Source organism: Podarcis bocagei, assembly GCF_964188305.1.
Source record: "Podarcis bocagei genome assembly, chromosome: 7".
Lineage (NCBI taxonomy): Eukaryota > Metazoa > Chordata > Lepidosauria > Squamata > Lacertidae > Podarcis > Podarcis bocagei.
The window spans coordinates 69,197,082-69,216,466 of NC_138132.1; the positions used below are offsets into that span (position 1 = coordinate 69,197,082).

The 19,385-nt window shown below is 45.5% G+C and overlaps 1 protein-coding gene and 1 long non-coding RNA gene across 2 annotated transcripts; one reads left to right on the forward strand and one right to left on the reverse strand.

Moving 5' to 3' along the window:
* The first annotated feature begins 20 nt into the window (after window positions 1-20).
* On the forward strand, window positions 21-2,031 carry LOC308591213. Its single transcript, XR_014010066.1, has 2 exons — window positions 21-150; window positions 915-2,031. It is a non-coding gene; the product is annotated as an uncharacterized lncRNA (long non-coding RNA).
* Window positions 1,357-13,022, reverse strand: LOC308591067 (arylacetamide deacetylase-like 4). Its single transcript, XM_081201624.1, has 4 exons — window positions 12,514-13,022; window positions 6,307-6,517; window positions 3,589-3,652; window positions 1,357-2,958 (listed from the first exon to the last, which is right to left on the reverse strand). Exons 1-4 carry the CDS (start codon window positions 12,688-12,690, stop codon window positions 2,187-2,189), a joined length of 1,224 nt encoding a protein of 407 aa, XP_081057750.1. The 5' UTR covers window positions 12,691-13,022; the 3' UTR covers window positions 1,357-2,186.
* Window positions 13,023-19,385: the final 6,363 nt, after the last annotated feature.

Sequence of the window (19,385 nt, forward strand, 5' to 3'; positions counted from 1 at the left end):
ATCCCCTCCCACGCGCGGGAGGGAACGAAAGGCGAGCCCGGGTTCCTTCAGAGCAGCAGAGAGACCCACCGAAGCCTCTCAGGATTCGATTGCCACCCCCAGTAATTCAAACGCCCCCTCCCCTTTCCCATGCAAGCCGAGCAGAGGCAAGTGTTGTTGCGCATGCAAAGAAAGAACCAGCGAAAGCTTTTCGCGTCCTCAAGGTTGCTGAACAGGTTAACAGACTATTGAGACACCCGAACAGGAAGCGCTGCAGAAGGCACGGCGAAGTGAAACTAACTTAGGCTCAGGAGCTGGCCGGGCCAAGTATTTCGTCTCTGTTGCACCTCATTGGGTGGAGAGCATGATTAAATCTAGGAGTCTCCACACAGCTCCAGCGGAGGTGGAAAACCTGTGGCTCTCCAAGTGCAATTGGACCACAACTCCCACCATCCCTGACGGTTGGCCATACTTGCTGGCGGAGCCGTACCTGCGGGGTGGGCCGGGGCGAGGGGGGCGGGGGAAGGGTTACCCAGATTTTTTGTCCCGGATGAAGGCTCCAGAGGGGCGCCATTGACGCTCCCAACCTGTGTTTGTGTGTGCACGCGCGTGTAAATGCGCATGGGGTGGGGTGCCAAACTGGGTCTTTGACCCCTGCTAAATAAAGCCTAGCTTTGCCCAGCTTGCTGGGGCCGATGGGAGTTGGAGTCCAGGTTGCCCACTCCTGTCATAAAGGATACCAGTAAAATAACTGGTACAGCTTCTCCAAAGTTCATCTCATCAACTTTTGGGAATGCTTGAAATGTACAAAAACACATGCAACAAATTTGGAGTTGTGGGTGGGTTTTGAACCAAGAACCATGTAGATGCTACACAATCATTTTCTGAAACTAAACTCTCTCTCTCTCTTTCTCTCTCTCTCTCTGTGTAGGAAGACAGGATCACAGTCACTGGTCAAGCCCTCAGTACTTTCAGAATGTGTGTAGGGTTTTTTTTTAGAAGGTATGCACAAACAGAAGCAGGTTTTGGTGCGACTGGCTCTGCTGCGCTGGGAGCCAACACTAGAGGGCGCTGCAGGGCTTCACAACTATAATGCAGTGAATGGAGCGGAACAGAAGACGAGAGGCACCTGGGTGCTGAATTTTAGCATTGCACAAGGTGCTGCTGAAATGTTAAAGAACAAAGTCCGCCACTGGCACAAATGTGTGTTGAAGGAGGGGGAGACTAGTGGGCACAGCCCCCTATATGTGTGTTTAGTAAACCACTCCATAAGTTCTCTCAAAAAGTCTTATCATAGCATAAGAGTTCCCCAGGGCTGCTGAAATTCAGGGAGACATATTTTGGGCCCTGCTACCAACAGCCTGGTGACCCAGGGGCTCTGATTTCTTTTATTTATTTATTTGTTATATGCTTCTCATTCCAATGAATCACAAAGCAGCTTACAAACAATAAATAACAATACCAACACAAATACAGCACAATTAACAGCATGAATAAAGCAATTGCCTCCCATGGAACACCATCGACGAAACAACTAAAAAAATAAGCTAAACAGCGCAATTGTAAAAAGTCAAATTATAGGATTCACAAAGTACTATGGCATTCATCATCTATGAAACAACGCCAACCACATTAACAAAATAACAACCAAGTGCTGCCAAATTCATACACACACGCTCCCCATCCCCATGATTCAAGATCTTTCATTTGGTTCATTAAAAGGCAAGTTCACATAATGCCCATGGCAGCAAGGCTGTCCAAATGGTTCTTTGGGCTGGAGGTGAGCAGCTGAGCCTCTTCTTCCCAGAAAAACACCAGGGCAAAGTAGAAACCAACCCTTCTTGCATCCACTGGGCAGTGAAGGGACAGCTGCTCCCAATGATTGCTTTCCTCTTTCCTCCTCATTCCTTTATCCTTTTATATCACATTTTTAAGGTTGCAAGCCTGCAAGCAGGAGCTGTCTTATTTTTAAATATCTGTAGAGCACGTTTTACAATAAGAAAAGTATCCCTGCACCTCTGCGTTCCTCATAACTTCTGCCATTGTTTAAAACCACCACCTGAAGCAGAAATGGTGTGAAGTGCAGTTAAAAATATGGGAAAAGCCAAAATGAGCAGATCCTTTCATCTCTATTCGAAGATAAATAAGATAGTTGCTGTTGATCATAAGAAGTCAGAGATACAAATCATGACTTTTTTTTTTAATGCTCATAAGTCTTTTAGAAATGTTATAATGTTGTTTAGCCCCTTTTCCCCAGAAGGAAATGATAGAAATCCATCAAATAGACTTATCACCCCATGAAATCCATTTTCAATGTGGTACCAGGTGACCGGTACCCTATTGTCCTCCAGTCTTTTCTTGTAGAGGATGCCATCGTCCCGTAGCACATCATACTCACAAGTTACGATGCATGTTTTTGGAAGTTGGCTGACCACAACGTCATCTACCATGAGCGGAGAGAAAGTTGGCTCTAGAGCTTGTTTCACCACTTCGTAGAGGTTGTCCTCATAGGAAGCGGCCGTAGGTGGCTTGTAGCCTCTGACCTTAAACTCACCGGGGATGTTTTCCGAGCTGATCCACTTCCCAAATCTCATTCTTATGTCTCTGGGAACATGGCAGCCCTGCAGAACGCTTTCTAACACTGACAAGTCCTTATTGAGATACCGCAAGGCTGCGCCAATGACGTTCTCCCGGTACAAGATGGGGACGGCTCGGTTTTGCTGGTACGAAGGCAGGTTGAAATCTATCGCTTGGAGGCCAGGATAGATCAGAATCTGAGCAAGTGGCCTCGGGATACCAGATCTGGTCACTAATGCCTGGCAGACAGAGGCGGCAATATTCCCTCCGGCGCTATCTCCGCTGATGACGATGCAGGCCGGGTCGACTCCATAATCTTTGGCGGTTTTCATAAAATGTATGCTGGCAGTCAGGCAGTCCTTATACTGGGATGGATATTTCTCCTCAGGGGCCAAATGATACCTGGGATATGATTTATTTGTATATAAGACAAATCTGGCCAGAATAACCAAACCAAAATAACAGCACGATAGGATCACTTCTTATACACATTTAACTCACATGATTTCAACCATACGTGGCTCATAATCAGGCATAGGCAAACTCGGCCCTCCAGATGTTTTGGGACTACAACTCCCATGATCCCTAGCTATCTGGACCAGTGGTCAGGGATGATGGGAATTGTAGTCCCAAAACACCTGGAGGGCTGAGTTTGCCTATGCCTGCTCATAATGAAAGGTGGTAGCCAGCTAGGTTCCGCTCTGAGTAGACCTATTACAATTAATAAGCCTAAGTTACTCATGGTCATTAACATTAATGGGCCTACTCTGAATAGGATCCAACCCCCAAACTCATAGCCATTTCCCCATCAGGCACTGCAATCTGAATTTACTTTGCATTGGGCTGCGTGTGTTTCAGTTGGGAAGAGATAGCCTTCTGCTGGGGTCCACCATTAAGTGATGCCAGTTGGGAACTCCACATTCTGTCCACTGAATGTGTGACCAGGCAGGTGCCAGTGGTGGAATCCCTGCAGCGTTTAGCAAATTCAGCAGTATAACACTATTAGTCAGTTCCCAGGGTCTGTTTACTTACCCAACAGAAAGCACCACCGAATCACTTTCTTTGGCAATGTAGCGGCAAAGGGGGTCATAGGAATCTGGAAAGACAAGATGTGTGGGCCATGTTAGAAGAGTTCTGGAGGCCGTCTCATCCTAGCAGAAAGTTGGGATTAATACAGGTGTTATGAAGGCAAATGATTCCAATTAGAACAACCAAAGCAACAAACATGTTCCATACAGTTTCAAAATAGTAGAATCATAGAATGGTAGAGTTAGAAAGGACCACGAGGCTTGTCTAGTCCAAGCCCTGCAATGCAGGAACCTTTTCTTCAACATTTTGTTCAACCAGTGGCGTCTTGCCCATAGATATACTTAAGACGGCCCTGCTCACAACTCTAAGGTTAAGAATTTAATGATCTGCCAAATGAGCTAAATATGATTCACCTTTGGTCTTTGTGCACCTGAGCACCTCAAGATTATTCATTTATAGTCCTTCATGAGGAAACCAACAAAGCATCTTAGAATGCTCAGAGACACAAGGACCATTCCATGCTCCCCACCCCCACCCCAAACTGTATGTTATGCATTTTTCAGTACACTTGAAAGGACAAGGTGAGCTCCTCACCGCCAGCTATTCCCGGCTCACTCTGGGGCAATCTGTTAAGATGGAGCGTAGGAAGATACCCAACTGATGTAATCTGTTCTAAACTATTTGCAAGCTGAATGTTTGGCTGCATTATTTACATCATATACACCTGGAATGTTACTTGTTGCATAGGGGTATATGGAGATGATCTGTTATATGTATTTTTAGAAACTGAAAAATAAAGTTAAAAAGAAGAAGAAGGGGAAACAGACAAACAGACAAACAAACAAACAACACTTGTAGCTCTTCTGGGATCTGAAGGCATGAAGACTTTTCCCTCTCTAATCATCCATAAGGACATCTCTCTCTCTCTCTCTCTCTCTCTCTCTCTCTCTCTCTCTGTGTGTGTGTGTGTAGCATGAGAAACTCATCCTCAGTCTGATCTCAGCCAGTGGCACTGACTATCACCTTTCTCCTTCTTGGTCTCATTGTTTCCCTTGCAAGGAGGAAGAGGAGGAGGAGGATGGAGACAAAACTAGAATTAGTTGAGTTTGCCTGTCATTGGCTTTGGCTACTGTTGGCCTCCCTGCTTTCCACCGTACCAGTCCCAGTAGGCACCAACCATCACAGGTACCAACACTGAGTTAGATGGACAGAAATCCACAACCAGAACAGCATTCATCCCTCAATTACTACAAAAATCTTTCTCATTTCATCCAGCCCAACTGCTCTATCCTCCCTCAAGTGCTGCAGTGGAAATTGCCACAGACAAATCAGAGATTGGTCCCAGAGGTAGAGCCCCAGACTTGATTTTTGTCCCTTAAGGTTGCAGCTCAAAGCTTAAGGTCAAATGTGAGGTTGTGTTGCTGTTGTTTTTTAAAGTTCTGTGTAGGTAAAGGTAAAGGGACCCCTGACTGTTAGGTCCAGTCACAGACGACTCTGGGGTTGCGGCGCTCATCTCGCTTTACTGGCCGAGGGAGCCGGCATACAGCTTCTGGGTCCTGTGGCCAGCATGACTAAGCCGCTACTGGCAAACCAGAGCTGTGCACAGAAATGCCGTTTACCTTTCCGCTGGAGCGGTACCTATTTATCTACTTGAACTTTGACGTGCTTTTGAACTGTTAGGTGGGCAGTTGTATAGGTGGTTCTATCTTATTTGCTAAAAAACAAGCAGTTCAAACTGGTACTGATAAACAATGATGTTGTTGACATGTGGAACCAACTGTACGTACTACTGATTCCCTGGCTAAGGTTACTTTTTGACGTCAACAACCAACACAGTGGAGTAACTTCTTTCCTGTTGGGCCATTTCCCCTGTGGAAAATTATTTCCACCTGCTCCTTTTCTCATCTATTGGAGGACCATCTCCCTTGTTCTTTGGCTTCATGTCTCCGGTTTTTTTGACTGACTGCCCACACCAAAATGGTCAAATCTTTCCTTGTAGAAAAGCTGCTAAAAAAATAACAATAAAAAACCTGGATGGATTTGCTTTCAGTTTATCCAGTTTCAGTCTATAAGGGCAAATTTGCCTGCAACTTTCATTCACTTCTGCAGGAAAAAAGTATAGCTTTTTTTTTAGATTTCTGATGGGGCCGGGGGCAGAGCATCAGATTTCAGAGATCTGATTTTGACCTGAATAACAAATCAAATAGGAAAAGCAGATTTGATCCAAGACAAATTCAGTTGTTTCTCAATGCTACAGACAGTATTTATCGGTATCTTGGTGACGATCTAGGTATTACATTTATTTCATTATTAGTAACCATGACTAGCTTCTTTTTAAGTAATACAAAAAATGCCATCCCACAGCATGTGGGGAAAGAGAAGTTTAATAATTTCCTCCCTAGCCTTGAAAATTGTCCCCATGTTACAATATAATTATGAATAAAAATAAATAATTAGTTAATTATTACCATCATCATCTATCATCCTAAATAGAAATAAATGAAGACTGTCTAATAATGATGAGAACTATTATAATGTTGCATTTCAGGGAGATGGAGTTATGGATCCTCAGGTCCATGGACAAAATGAAGCCCTCAAGTCCTTTCTATTTGACCCTTGGCCATCTCAGGTGAGATACCCTCTTCCCCAGGCCACACCCATCAACACCTCTGCTCCATGCCTTCCTCAAGTGGAAGTGGCTGACTTTTCAGGATGCCTTACTGATGCTGCCGAACATCCAAGATCCTCCATGGAAGTAGATGACTCCTCTTCTTTCTCTTGGGCCCCGTGGCTGGTAAACCCTTACTGGGATGTCCTCAAACAACAGGTCCTTAATGTCAAGCTTGGGGTCCTCCCCCATTCTCTTTACTTCTTGGATGTAGCGGTAGAAGTGAATCTCAGTGCACAGGTGGAGATTCTCCAGAATCTTCCCCTGTTTGGAAGAAAAATACAGTGAGAGGAGAGGAGGTGATATGAATTCCAAAGAGCGTGTTCCCTCCTGTGCTGGATGTTTCCATTCTCATAAGAAGAGTCCAATGGCACCATCTAGCACAGCATCCTGTTCTCATAGTGGCCAACCAGATGTCTCTTCTGGGAAGCCCTCAAGAGGTAACTGAGCAAAGGAGCCCTCTCCCCTCCTGTGGTTTCCAGCAACTGCTATCATTCTCCCACTCTGCCCCACTGCAGTTACTTATTGTAACTGTTAGGAGTGGATTTCTGTTAAATCTTGAAATGCTAATATTTAATGTTATTCTATATTATTTTAATAAATGTTGTTTTATTTGCATATTGCATATTGTATTATGCATATTGTCTTGTTCGCGTCCCCGCTCCTCCACATGCAGCTGCTGGGTGACCTTGGGCTAGTCACACTTCTTTGAGGTCTCTCAGCCCCACTCACCTCACAGAGTGTTTGTTGTGGGGGAGGAAGGGAAAGGAGAATGTTAGCCGCTTTGAGACTCCTTAAAGGGAGTGAAAGGCGGGATATCAAATCCAAACTCTTCTTCTTCTTCTTTATATGATGCTAGCTGCTCTGAGCCTGGCTTTGGCCGGGGAGGGCGGGATACAAATAAAATTTATTATGATGATGATTAGATTCCCTATTTCTGTCATTGTCATGTATAGCCCTAGCAGAGTGCCAGATTCTGAGTTCTTAGCGGATGAACAAGACACCTCACAGTCTGAGGATACTGAGGAGCAGACAGGGCCCCCTGAGGCCAACACTGAGTCTACTTGTGAGTGAGGTGTCTCTTCGTAAGTAAGCAATCCCTGACACTAGGGCTGGGAGAGGTTTTCAACATCATGATGTATCATCAGCCAAGCACTGTGGTCTGGCGATACACTGCGAGGCTGAAACTACAAGCTGCAATGGCCCCAGCCCAAGAGGTGCTAGGTGAAACTGCCACAGCTCTCACTATGGGAGCTGAGGCACTTTTCACCACAGTGCCTCATGGGCCGGGACAATGCAACTTGTTTGCGAGGTTCAGCTGGGGAGTGGGAGGGCTCCCTCCTCCCAGCTAAGTGAGTCCCCCGCAGGAACTTCTTTCTGAGGCTCAGCTAGGGGGAGGGAAGGCTCCTGCCCCCCAGCTGAGCATGAAACTGGTTTCACCCCCCCAACTGAGCATGCCCCATGCCTCTCCAGCTTGCATGCGAGGCATCAGAAGAAGAAGAGTTTGGATTTGATATCCCGCTTTATCACTACCCTAAGGAGTCTCAAAGCGGCTAACATTCTCCTTTCCCTTCCTCCCCCACAACAAACACTCTGTGAGGTGAGTGGGGCTGAGAGACTTCAGAGAAGTGTGACTAGCCCAAGGTCACCCAGCAGCTGCATGTGGAGGAGTGGAGATGCGAACCCGGTTCACCAGATTACGAGTCTACTGCTCTTAACCACTACACCACACAGGGCTTGCTTAGCTGGCAGGTGAGAGCAGTTTAAAACAGCGGAGGGAGGAACAAGCTGTATCAGCCTGGCGATGCAGCTTGCTCCTCCCTCTGCGGTGTGAGGGGCAGAATGATGGCGGCTTCACCCGGCCGTAACTTTTGGGTGAAGCAGCCACTGCTCCTGAGTCCCTCTGCTACCAGTGGCCTGGTGTGGAAAGTGACACTGGTAGCAGAGGGACCCAGGAGCGGAGGCGGTTTCACCTGGAATATACCGCCCGGTGAAGCAGCCTTCACGGCCTGCCCTTCATACATCAGTACATCGCCCAAGCCTCAGGCCTACCTGATACTCCTTCACTGCCAGCAGCCATGGGTGGCTCTCAAAGAGGATTAGACAAATTCATGGAGGATAAATCTGTCAACGGCTATGCTCTGCCGCCACAGTTGGAGGCAGCAAAGCTTCTGAATACCAATTGCTGGGAAGCGAAAGAAGGGCAGAGGCTCTTGTTCTCGAATGCCACTTGCTGGTTTCCCACAGGCATCTGGGTGTACAGGATGCTAGACCATTGGCTCTTCTTGTGTTCCTCTTGTCAGGAGGCCAGGGTATATAATGCCTTCCTGGTTCTGGAAGCAACACGGATCTCTGTCTTATTTCCCGAGTCTAGTTACTCTGCTCTGGTGTGTTATACCTTGCGGGGCACCCTGTGATATTGACCTTTCCCTTACTTCTGGTGTGTGGACACACACTGCCCCCCTATGTTTAAACTGGGTTTGTTTAGACTGTGCTGCACTGGAAGCTCTGTTTGTGCTGGTCAGTACTTTGGTGAAAGTCTTATATCTCCTGGGGCTGTAGTTCCTGAAAGCACCCACAAGAACACGACTGAAGAAGCAGGGAAGACGCAAAAACACAATGTGAACCATAATCTACTATTGCTCCAAAGAGTGCTGTGTTTGGGGGTGGCCCCCAAGTCCCATGGAGGACACTGCCACGTTGTCCCTGTTATAGAATAATAATAATAGTAAATAATAATAATAATAATAATAATAATAATAATAATAATAATAATAATAATAATAATAATAATAATTTATTTATACCAAGCCCATCTGGCTGAGTTTCCCAAGCCACTCTGGGCGGCTTCCAATTGAGTGTTAAAAACAATACAGCATTAAATATGGTTGACCACAAACTTGACATGAGCCAACAGTGTGACGCGGCAGCTAAAAAAGCCAATGCAATTCTGGGCTGCATCAATAGGAGTATAGCATCTAGATCAAGGGAAGTAATAGTGCCACTGTATTCTGCTCTGGTCAGACCTCACCTGGAGTACTGTGTCCAGTTCTGGGCACCACAGTTCAAGAAGGACACTGACAAACTGGAACATGTCCAGAGGAGGGCAACCAAAATGGTCAAAGGCCTGGAAACGATGCCTTATGAGGAACAGCTAAGGGAGCTGGGCATGTTTAGCCTGGAGAAGAGGAGGTTAAGGGGTGATATGATAGCCATGTTCAAATATATAAAAGGATGTCATATAGAGGAGGGAGAAAGGTTGTTTTCTGCTGCTCCAGAGAAGCGGACACGGAGCAATGGATCCAAACTACAAGAAAGAAGATTCCACCTAAACATTAGGAAGAACTTCCTGACAGTAAGAGCTGTTCAACAGTGGAATTTGCTGCCAAGGAATGTGGTGGAGTCTCCTTCTTTGGAGGTCTTTAAGCAGAGGCTTGACAACCATATGTCAGGAGTGCTCTGATGGTGTTTCCTGCTTGGCAGGGGGTTGGACTCGATGGCCCTTGTGGTCTCTTCCAACTCTATGATTCTATGATCTTTTAAAGATAAGATAGCTGCTTATTTCCTTCACATCTGAAGGGAGGGCGTTCCACAGGGTGGCGCCACTACTGAGAAGGCCCTCTGTCTGGTTCCCTGTAACCTCACTTCTCGCAATGAGGGAACCGCCAGAAGGCCCTCAGTGCTGGATATCAGTTTCCGGGCTGAACGATGGGGGTGGAGATGCTCCTTCAGGTATACAGGACCGAGGCTGTTGAGTCTAGTTGGCTTCTCTACAGTGGTACCTCTGGTTAAGAACTTAATTCATTCTGAAGGTCCGTTCTTAACCTGAAACTCTTCTTAACCTGAGGTACCACTTTAGCTAATGGGGCCTCCCGCTGCCGCTGCGTGATTTCTGTTCTCATCCTGCAGCAAAGTTTTTAACCTGAGGTACTACTTCCGGGTTAGCGGAGTCTGTAACCTGAAGCGTCTGTAACCCGAGGTACCACTATATATGGAACAGGGCTGGCCTTTGTAGCACCCCTTCGCCGTAGCCTCTCCAACCTTCCAGCTCTCCAGCCATGCTCTCTTCCTGCCACCACTACCTCTTTCATCAGTAGTTCTCCTTCTGGCTCAAGGGAACCTTCAACCTAGGAAAGCAAGACTGCCCACTGCAGTCCTTGCTAGGGCTGCCGTTTCCTCCGCAGCTTCTTTCTGAACCAAACCTTCCATCTGCTCCACAGTCCCTGCCATGGTCCTTTGTGCTGGGGTATATTCAGGAAGGATGGATTCTTTGAACTCATACGTCACCCTTTTCCCCCTTGATGGAGCCCAGAAAGCCACATGGTCAACAGGCATACATAAGAAGAGCCCACCTTGGCCTCACCATGGTGGACCTGAAGGAAACTTGAACACACAGGAGCATTCAAGAGCATCCTCCCCTCCTGTGGTTTCCAGAAACTGGTACTCAGAAGCATTACTGCCTCTGGCCATGGAGGCAGAACATAGACACTGTGGCTAGTAGCCAGTGACAGCCTTATCCTCCATGAATCTGTCTAATCTTATTCTAAAGCCGTCCAAGTTGGTAGCCATCACTGCCTCTTGTGGGAGGCAGTATCATAGCTTAACTATACACTGCGTGAAGAAGTGCTTTCCTTTATTTGTGCAGAATCTCCTAACATTCAGCTTTCTTGGAGGTCCATGAGTTCTAGTCTTATGAGAGAAGGGGAGAAATCTTTCTCCTATCCACTTTCTCTGCGCTACGCAATTTTTATGACCTCCTATTGACACATGGGATGCTGCTTTTGTGGAGTCCACCTAGTTCACTATTGCCTGCACCTGCTTTGGCCGTGGGAGAAGCTGGGGTATGAATCTGGGACCTTCTTCATGCAGCACAAATACTCTACGATGAGTTTCAAGATTATGCCAGGGAAGATCGCATGCACAACTGTATTTACATAGTTCTTTCATTCAGCCTACATACTTCCCCTTCCTATCGTATTTAATTCCATCTGAAAACAGGAAGCTCTGTTATACTAAGTCGGACCACTGGTCTATCTGGCTCATCAGTATCTACACTGATTGGTGGTGGCTTTCCAGGCAGGGGACATTCCCAAGCCCAGTCCAACCTGACCTGGAGATGGTTGGGATTGAATTTGGGGACCTTCTGCATGCAAAGCAGTTGTTGAGCTACTGGGCTATGGGTATTCTATAGACATAGACTGCTTCCTACCAAACCATCTCTCTTTCCAAACTGACTTGCAAGAAGTTAAAAGAGTTGTCGTGTATTAGGGATGGGGGGCTTGAGACCTCCAGCTGTTGTTGGGCTTCAGTGCCCATGTTCTCCGCTGGCTCTCGTGGGAGCTGGAGTCCAGCATAATAATAATAATAATAATAATAATAATAATAATAATAATAATAATAATAATGATAATAATAATAATAATAGTAAAATAAAAATAAAAATAAAAATAAAAATAAAAATAAAAATAAAAATAAAAATAAAAATAAAAATAAAAATAAAAATAATAAATAATAAATAATAAATAATAAAAATTTATTATTTATACCCCGCCCATCTGGCTGGGCTTCCCCAGCCACTCTGGGCGGCTTCCAAAAAATATATATTAAAATACTGTAACACATCAAACATTAAAAGCTTCCCTAAACAGGGCTGCCTTCAGATGTCTTCTAAAAGTCTGGTAGTTGACATCTGTTGGGAGGGTGCTCCACAGGGCGGGCGCCACTACCGAGGAGGCCCTCTGCCTGGTTCCCTGTAACTTGGCTTCTCGCAGTGAGGGAACCGCCAGAAGGCCCTCAGTGCTGGACCTCAGTGTCCGGGTAGAACGATGGGGTGGAGATGTTTCTTCAGATATACTGGACCGAGGCCTTTTAGGGCTTTAAAGGTCCATTCCTGTTCCATATAACATGCAACCCTGATATCCTAATGGATGCGAGCGTGAGTCAGACTATAGCTTAGTGTTAAAGCATCACCCTTGTGTGCAAGTCCCAAGTTCAATCCCTGGCGCTTCCAGGTAGGGCTGAGAAAGATTCCTGCCTGAAACCTGGAAGAGACCCTTCCAGTTAATGTGGAGCATACCGAGCAAAATAGTCCAATGGTCTGACTCACTATTCCTGCATTGCAGGGGGTGGACTAGATGGCCCTTGGGGTCCCTTCCAGCTCTACAATTCTGTAATTCTAAGGCAGCTTGCTATATTCCTAATCACAGAGGCAATTTAAAAACAAAAAGGTTCCATCGTTAAAAAACACACGAAAAACTTACCAGGGATGATGCAAGGATCAAGAGACAGTTAACAATGCGAAGCTTCATAGGCTGGTCAATGCCAGGAGGAATCTCAGACTTGGAGAGATCACAGTAAATGGTCCAAGTGATCAGCAGGGCAAAGGAAATGATCAGTATTTGCAGGAGAATCATGAAAAAGTTGAAGATTAGCAGCATGTTCTCCAACGTTGGTCGGGTGCTTCCAGTTGTTTGTTATCTCCTGGTTCCAGATGCTTGTTATCTCCGGTGTCTGCAGTTTCCCAATGTTATAAGCTGCATACTGTTTGGAACACTGTAGTAGTATCTGAGGGTGGCTGGGCTTTTTTTAGGCTCCGGTTGCAGCAAACACACAGGAAGCCCAAGAGTGTCTGAAAATAGAAGTTGGCCAACGAGCCGCTGGAGTTCTTTTAAGGTTGTGCAAGCCCTGTCGAAGAATCGGGCAACTAAGGTTAGGAAAACATGACTGTTTTGATCCCAGCTCACGTGTCCTGTGATCCATGTGCTGTTGCTTTCTTTTGGGAAAGAGCAAATTCCAGTGCCTCTCTGCCAATGGAAGTGGTTCAGGAACACCTTGCTAAACACAAGCATGTCCCCAGGTTACTCACTTCAAAGGCATCGCAATGCCAAGGGCGATTGCGAAAATGGATGCGGAGGGGTGGAGCAAGTGGTGCAAAGGGGCAGAACCCTCTCCTAATTTCTGTAACTAGCAAGACAACCACCACCTGGATTTATGTGGGTAGGGGATCTGTGTCTAAGGTTGCCTCTGAGGAAGGCTCCTTTAGATCCCTCAAGTTTTATAGCACCCAGCAGAGCATGCCCCTCTTTGTTTTCATGATTTGGGTCCAAATTAGAGTTTGAGCTGCCCTGCTGCAATCTCTCCACCCTCTTGGAGCTAACAGCAGTTTATGCCTGCCTTTTTGGCATGAACCGAGCTAGAACCAGCTCCAGGGGTAATTTAGATTATGGGGAAAGGCAAGGACTTGCAACCTTGTTTGAGAAGATAATATTACATTTTATGCTGTAAACCGCCCTCTAATATTAGGGCAAAGGACAGAAAACAAACAAATGGAAGAGGAATTTCCACAGTACAGAGACATAGCTTAGTCACTCATGGAGGACCTGGAACAGAGCTGGTGAGATGTGTGGTCTGGAGAGAGTTCGAAGGGCCACACAGAGAAGCCAAGAGGGCCACATTCATATACTTGCCAATTTAGGATGGCATCCCATGCATCTGAGAAAGTGGACTGTGGTCCCCAAAAGCATATGCTTGTAACACAGTCCCTTAAGTAGAAAAAGTCCACGCCACAACCACTCCCATTCCTCTGTGTTATGGAACATAGGGTTGCCAGACCTCCAGGACTGAGCTGAAGTCTCAAAATTAGCCTGTCCCTTTCCAGGTCGCAGGTGGAGGGCTTGACTCTCCAAGTGGATGATAATGCCATTTTAAAAAAAATAAGTAGACTGTGCATGTAGCTTCAGCCTGGCAGGCGTCAACTGCAGATTACTGCATAGACTCTCTTTCCCAATTAACCTCCACCTCTGCAAATTATTGCATAGATACTCCAGGGAGTCTGCCCTCCTCCCTTTTCCCAATTAACCTCTGACTCCAGGGCTCAGAGGGAGTGCAGAGAAAGGAAAATAACTGAGCTAGGCTCAAAGGGAGGATGGGGTTATGAGTCTGACTGTGCATCTAGTGCAGGGTGGCAGAAGTGAGCAGAATATGTGAAGAGCGGCAGCAGGAGTTAGGTTCTGCTGCCTCTGTTGCCCACAGCAACTCCCAGGTTTCAGGTTTAGGCCTTGAATTCTCAGGATGATCATGACCTGACAACCCTAATGGAACAGCATCCTTCTTGAGATCCACTATCTGATCTTTCTGGAAACAAATGTAGATCATTTATCTTTTCCATCAGTGTGGGGTGTGTGTGTGTGATTAGGTCTCTGCCTTGAGTGTTTCTTTGTGTTATTTTTTTAAAGCCAATCTTAGATTTTGTTCGTACTATTCTTAAACTTATTTAAGCTGTTTTTATTGCATGCTTGCAGGTTGCCTCGGGACTTATCTGAAACATGATTCCTGCATTCATAAAATTGTAATAATTAATATTAGTGTTTATAATCTTTGTGATGCCGGAATATACTTGCATTTCAGTGACATTGCAGGGATGTTGGGAGTGACTGGAAGAATACAATGCACATCCACCCTCACCTCCAAACGAGACCCAGCAGGTTTAGCTTCCAATTATGCAACTGTTCAAGGAGCCTCCTAAGGGCATTTCCTCAAAGGCTTAGTGCAGATGACCTATGAGTCCAAGAGCTACCCTGCTTAATAACATCAAAGACCAAACTACATAGGCATCCTGCTTCCCACAGTGTCCTACCTGATGCATCTGGGAGGCCCACACCATCTGAGCCTTGGACTTCAGGGTCCAAGTTGGACCTCGGTGCAGCACAAAGAGCTCCCCCTACAGTTGATCCTCTGGGATCCTCCTCCAGTCTTGAGTATCCGTATATTCTCTTATCAAACCTTTCCTTCTATCACTGCATAGTTTGAGCAATCATCCTTCAACAGCCTGTTAATAATAAGGATGCACAGATTTTCTTTCAAAATAATGAGTGGCTAGTAGCAACAATGACTGCCGCCTACAAGGGTACTACTTTTACTATCGGAGGCAGTATACTGCATATTTCACATCTGGCAACCAATGTGCTCCTTTGGTTTCAAATGGTACATGGGTAGTCGAGTCTAAGAAGCCCAGGACACAAATTTCCACAGTCCTCTAGCAGCTATGGTGGTTCATTTACCAGAAGTAATGTATTTAGCGTTAACTCTAAAAGTGTATACAGTGGAACCTTGGTTGTCAAACTTAATCCGTTCGACTCCCAGAACCATTCGAAAACCAAGGCACAGCTTCTGATTGGCTGCAGGAGCTTCCTACACTCAATTGGAAGCCATGGAATCTGCGTCGGATGTTCGGCTTCCAAAAAACGTTCACAAACCGGAACACTCACTTCCGGGTTTGCGACGTTCAGTAGCAAGTTTGTTTGGGAGCCAAGCCGTTCGACAACAAAGGAACCACTGTACTCAGTTCTGACCAGACTAAGCCTCCTGCTATATATTGTGCTCTAGGGGGTCTAGTTTGGTCAGAATCAAGTATACATTTCTACCCATGTACTATTTGAAACCAAAGGGGTGCATTGGTTGCCAGATGTGTGTTTTTTCTGTTCTTCTTCCCCACTACAGAAGCATAGAGCTGATATTGCGTATAGAGCTGATGTCTTGCTTTCATGCTGTCAAGAAAGCAACTGCAGACCCTCCAAGTGTCCCTATTTTCCAGGGTCACTCCTGAATATACAAAAGCTGTCCTGGTTTCTTATTTGATATTGGAATGTTCCTCTTTGCCTTGTTGTTGTTTAGTCATTTAGTCGTGTCCGACTCTTCGTGACCCCATGGACCAGAGCATGCCAGGCATTTCTGTCTTCCACTGCCTCCCCCAGTTTGGTCAAACTCATGCTGGCAGCTTTGAGAACACTGTCCAGCCATCTTGTCCTCTATCGTCCCCTTCTCCTTATGCCCTCCATCTTTCCCAACATCAGGGTCTTTTGTCTTAGGACATCCCTATTTTCATCAGAGAAATGTTGGATGGTATGGTAGGACGTCCCTATTTTCACTGGAGGGTATGGAGTTATGTGACCCCCAAGTCAAGGAGATAAGTAACTATACAACATTTAGAAGATACCTGAAAGCAGCCCTGTGTAGGGAAGTTTTTTTTTAAAAAAAGTTTAATGTTTTATTATATTTTTATATATGTTGGAAGTCACCCAGAGTGGAATTATTATGGAACAGGACATTCCTCTTTTCTTCGGAGAAATGTCGGAGGGCATGCATCTGGTTGGCTGGGAATCACTGATTAAGTGCTGGTACTTTGCAGTGTGCATATTTCTGGAGAGATCTGTGACTATCAGGTAGTCCTTGGAATGCCATGAGAATAAGTCAGTTCCTATCTTCTAGTAGGCCCCAATTCATCATCTTGCTCTGCTTGTTGCTGTGAGTTGCACTTTAAGAAGGTGGAACAACCTCCTACAATGGCTGCTATTTCCTTCTTAATCCTAGGCTAATACATCACCTCTCGTGCACCTCCTAATGCCACAATGACTCTCACGGATTAGTTGTAACATTTCTTTACAGAGGCTACTAGTTATCACCACTTAGTTTCGATTGAAGACAATGTCATCTATCACTGTGAGTTCATGCCCGCAATTTGAAGAATCTCAAATCACACATGTTTCCGGATCTACAGTGATGGGTCTTTATCGGTTTCCTGATTGAGTTGTTATAATTTTTCATTTGCCACAGGAAGGGAAGCAATAAACATATCTACATGAGCTCCCATTCCTGCCTCTTGTTTTCTACTAGTTCAGAGGAAGGCACAGCTCTTGGAAGTGTGCCTGCAGTGAGCAATTTTTTTCACTGTTGTGCAAGTCACCTCTAAGTGATACTTCTGCAGCTTGAGCATCATTTGTTGGATCCATAGTGGACAGTATTCAAGGGATTGTGGAAAAAAGCTGCGAGAGAATTGTGATCTGTTTCCACAGTCGCTGGACATTAATATATATCCAGTAAATCTTTCACAGGAAAACAATATACTAAGTAGCTCTTTCTCAATCTGTGCATACTGAGTTTCAGCATCAGCGAGGGACCTTGAGGCGTATGCTACTGGTTGCCAAACATCATATGCCAATATTTTTGTAAGAGCTCAGCACCCAAACTAGACCATGAGACAGCTGCTGAAATCTGGATAGGTCTAGTTGGTCAGTAAACTTTAACACCAGCTGTCTTCTATGGTGTTGCTTCAAAACATTCCTGGAAGCCTTCTGTTCTGCATCCCAGCACCATACATTTTTCACTTCCAGAAGCTGCCAAAGAAGTTTCGTTGCCGTGGATAAATTAGGGGTATCCCCCCAAGGTAATCTCTGCCCCCTCAAATCTTTGAACATACTTCTTTGAATGTTGAGCATGGCATATATATATAATTTTCAGATATTTTATTGCACTAGCCAAAATGAGGGGGGGGGGAGAGAAACAGTAGTCACTACATATGCAAAAAAAACCATGGTCAAATCCACCAAAAGTTCTCATTACACAAATAAACTGTGCAGATTAGATCTCAGAGTCCCCTTTGCAATTGACTGCTAGCCCATCCAGTTCTTCCTTCCTAATCTTCCTAGCTGCCAGGGCATAGAGAGCCACCTTATAAGTCACAGAGCCATTTGAACCACCCCACCCTGGTTAGATTTGCTTCCTTCGTGAAAATGGGTTTTACGAATTGATTTCCTGGGTCTGGATATAGTGAACATTGTAGTAAGTAATGGCAAATGTCCTCTAGACACATGCATCATGTTTATAACCATTATTTTATTTGTGCTTGTTTCACAACTTCATCAGAAAAAAACGGCTCCTATAAATATAATATTTTCTAACACCAAAAATACGTTTATCCCTGTTCAGCTTGAGGGTTCAGGCTCTCACAGTATTGAGGACTTGCTAGAGCTGTTGATCATGCTCTTCCTTAGTTGCACTTAGTTGCACTTAGTTGCAGGGACGCGGGTGGCGCTGTGGGTTAAACCACTGAGCCTAGGACTTGCCAATCAGAAGGTTGGCTGTTCGAATCCCTGTGATGGGGTGGGCTCCCATTGCTCGATCCCTGCTCCTGCCAACCCAGCAGTTTGAAAGCACGTCAAAGTGCAAGTAGATAAATAGGTACCACTCCGGCGGGAAGGTAAACGGCATTTCCATGCGCTGCTCTGGTTCGCCAGAAGCAGCTTAGTCATGCTGGCCACATAACCCGGAAGCTGTATGCCGGCTCCTCGGCCAATAAAGCGAGATGAGCGCCGCAACCCCAGAGTCGGTCACAACTGGACCTAATGGTCAGGGGTCCCCTTACCTTTACCTAGAGCTGTTGATCATGCTCTTCCTTAGTTGCACTCCAAATGATAATGGCCTCCACAAAGATAGCCACCCCACTGATGTGCTCATAGAGAATATGTATGGTTTTATGATAGACTTTGGGTGCAAATGCAAATGGCAATAATAAAAATCTATACTGCCCATAATTATGAGCTGTTAACTTCAGTTGCCAGGATCCTGAAATGGCACCCAGTTTGCATTTTTTTAAAAGTGCATTTGCAAACTGCATCATTGTCTCCCCTCAAGTTGGCAGTTCAAAGAGTTCTCTTACAATTGCCTTGTTGAGATCTCTTGAATCTAAGCATATACCCGCGTGGCCATTATGCTTTTTCCACAAGTCTCAACCAGCCAGTTGGTTCATTTATTTTCTTAATTACTTCCAAGTCCTCTTACCCTGTGAACTGCCCTGAGCTCTATGGATGAAGGGCAGTATACAAATTTTAACAACAACAACAATCTCAGTTTGTAGTTTTGTCTTGAAGAGCAAATAGCACTTTCCTGCATGGCTGAGCAACTGGAGGGCAATGCCTTATTAATCTGGGTGGAGTGTTCACCTGGCAAGCAGCCTAACCAACACACAAGTCCTGGCATTCAGCTATAAGAATCTCATACCCCTTTTCAGTATGGTCCTGTAATGCAAATATATATTTCCACAGGCTGCTAGACCTAGGATGGGTATCACTTTCTTCAGTACAATAAGGAATAAGTTGTATGTGGCATTTGTGTACTTGCAATGCATCTCGCCAGTATTGGAATGTGTGTTGCACGATAACCAGTAACTTTGATATTTGCTGGTCTCAGTTTTGATAGACCTTTTGACAGCTGTTTAGAGCCTGCTCTCCCACCACATGAAGGATATGATCTTAACCATTTTGCTGCCAGGTGCAGTTCAAACCTTTGTCCAGACTTC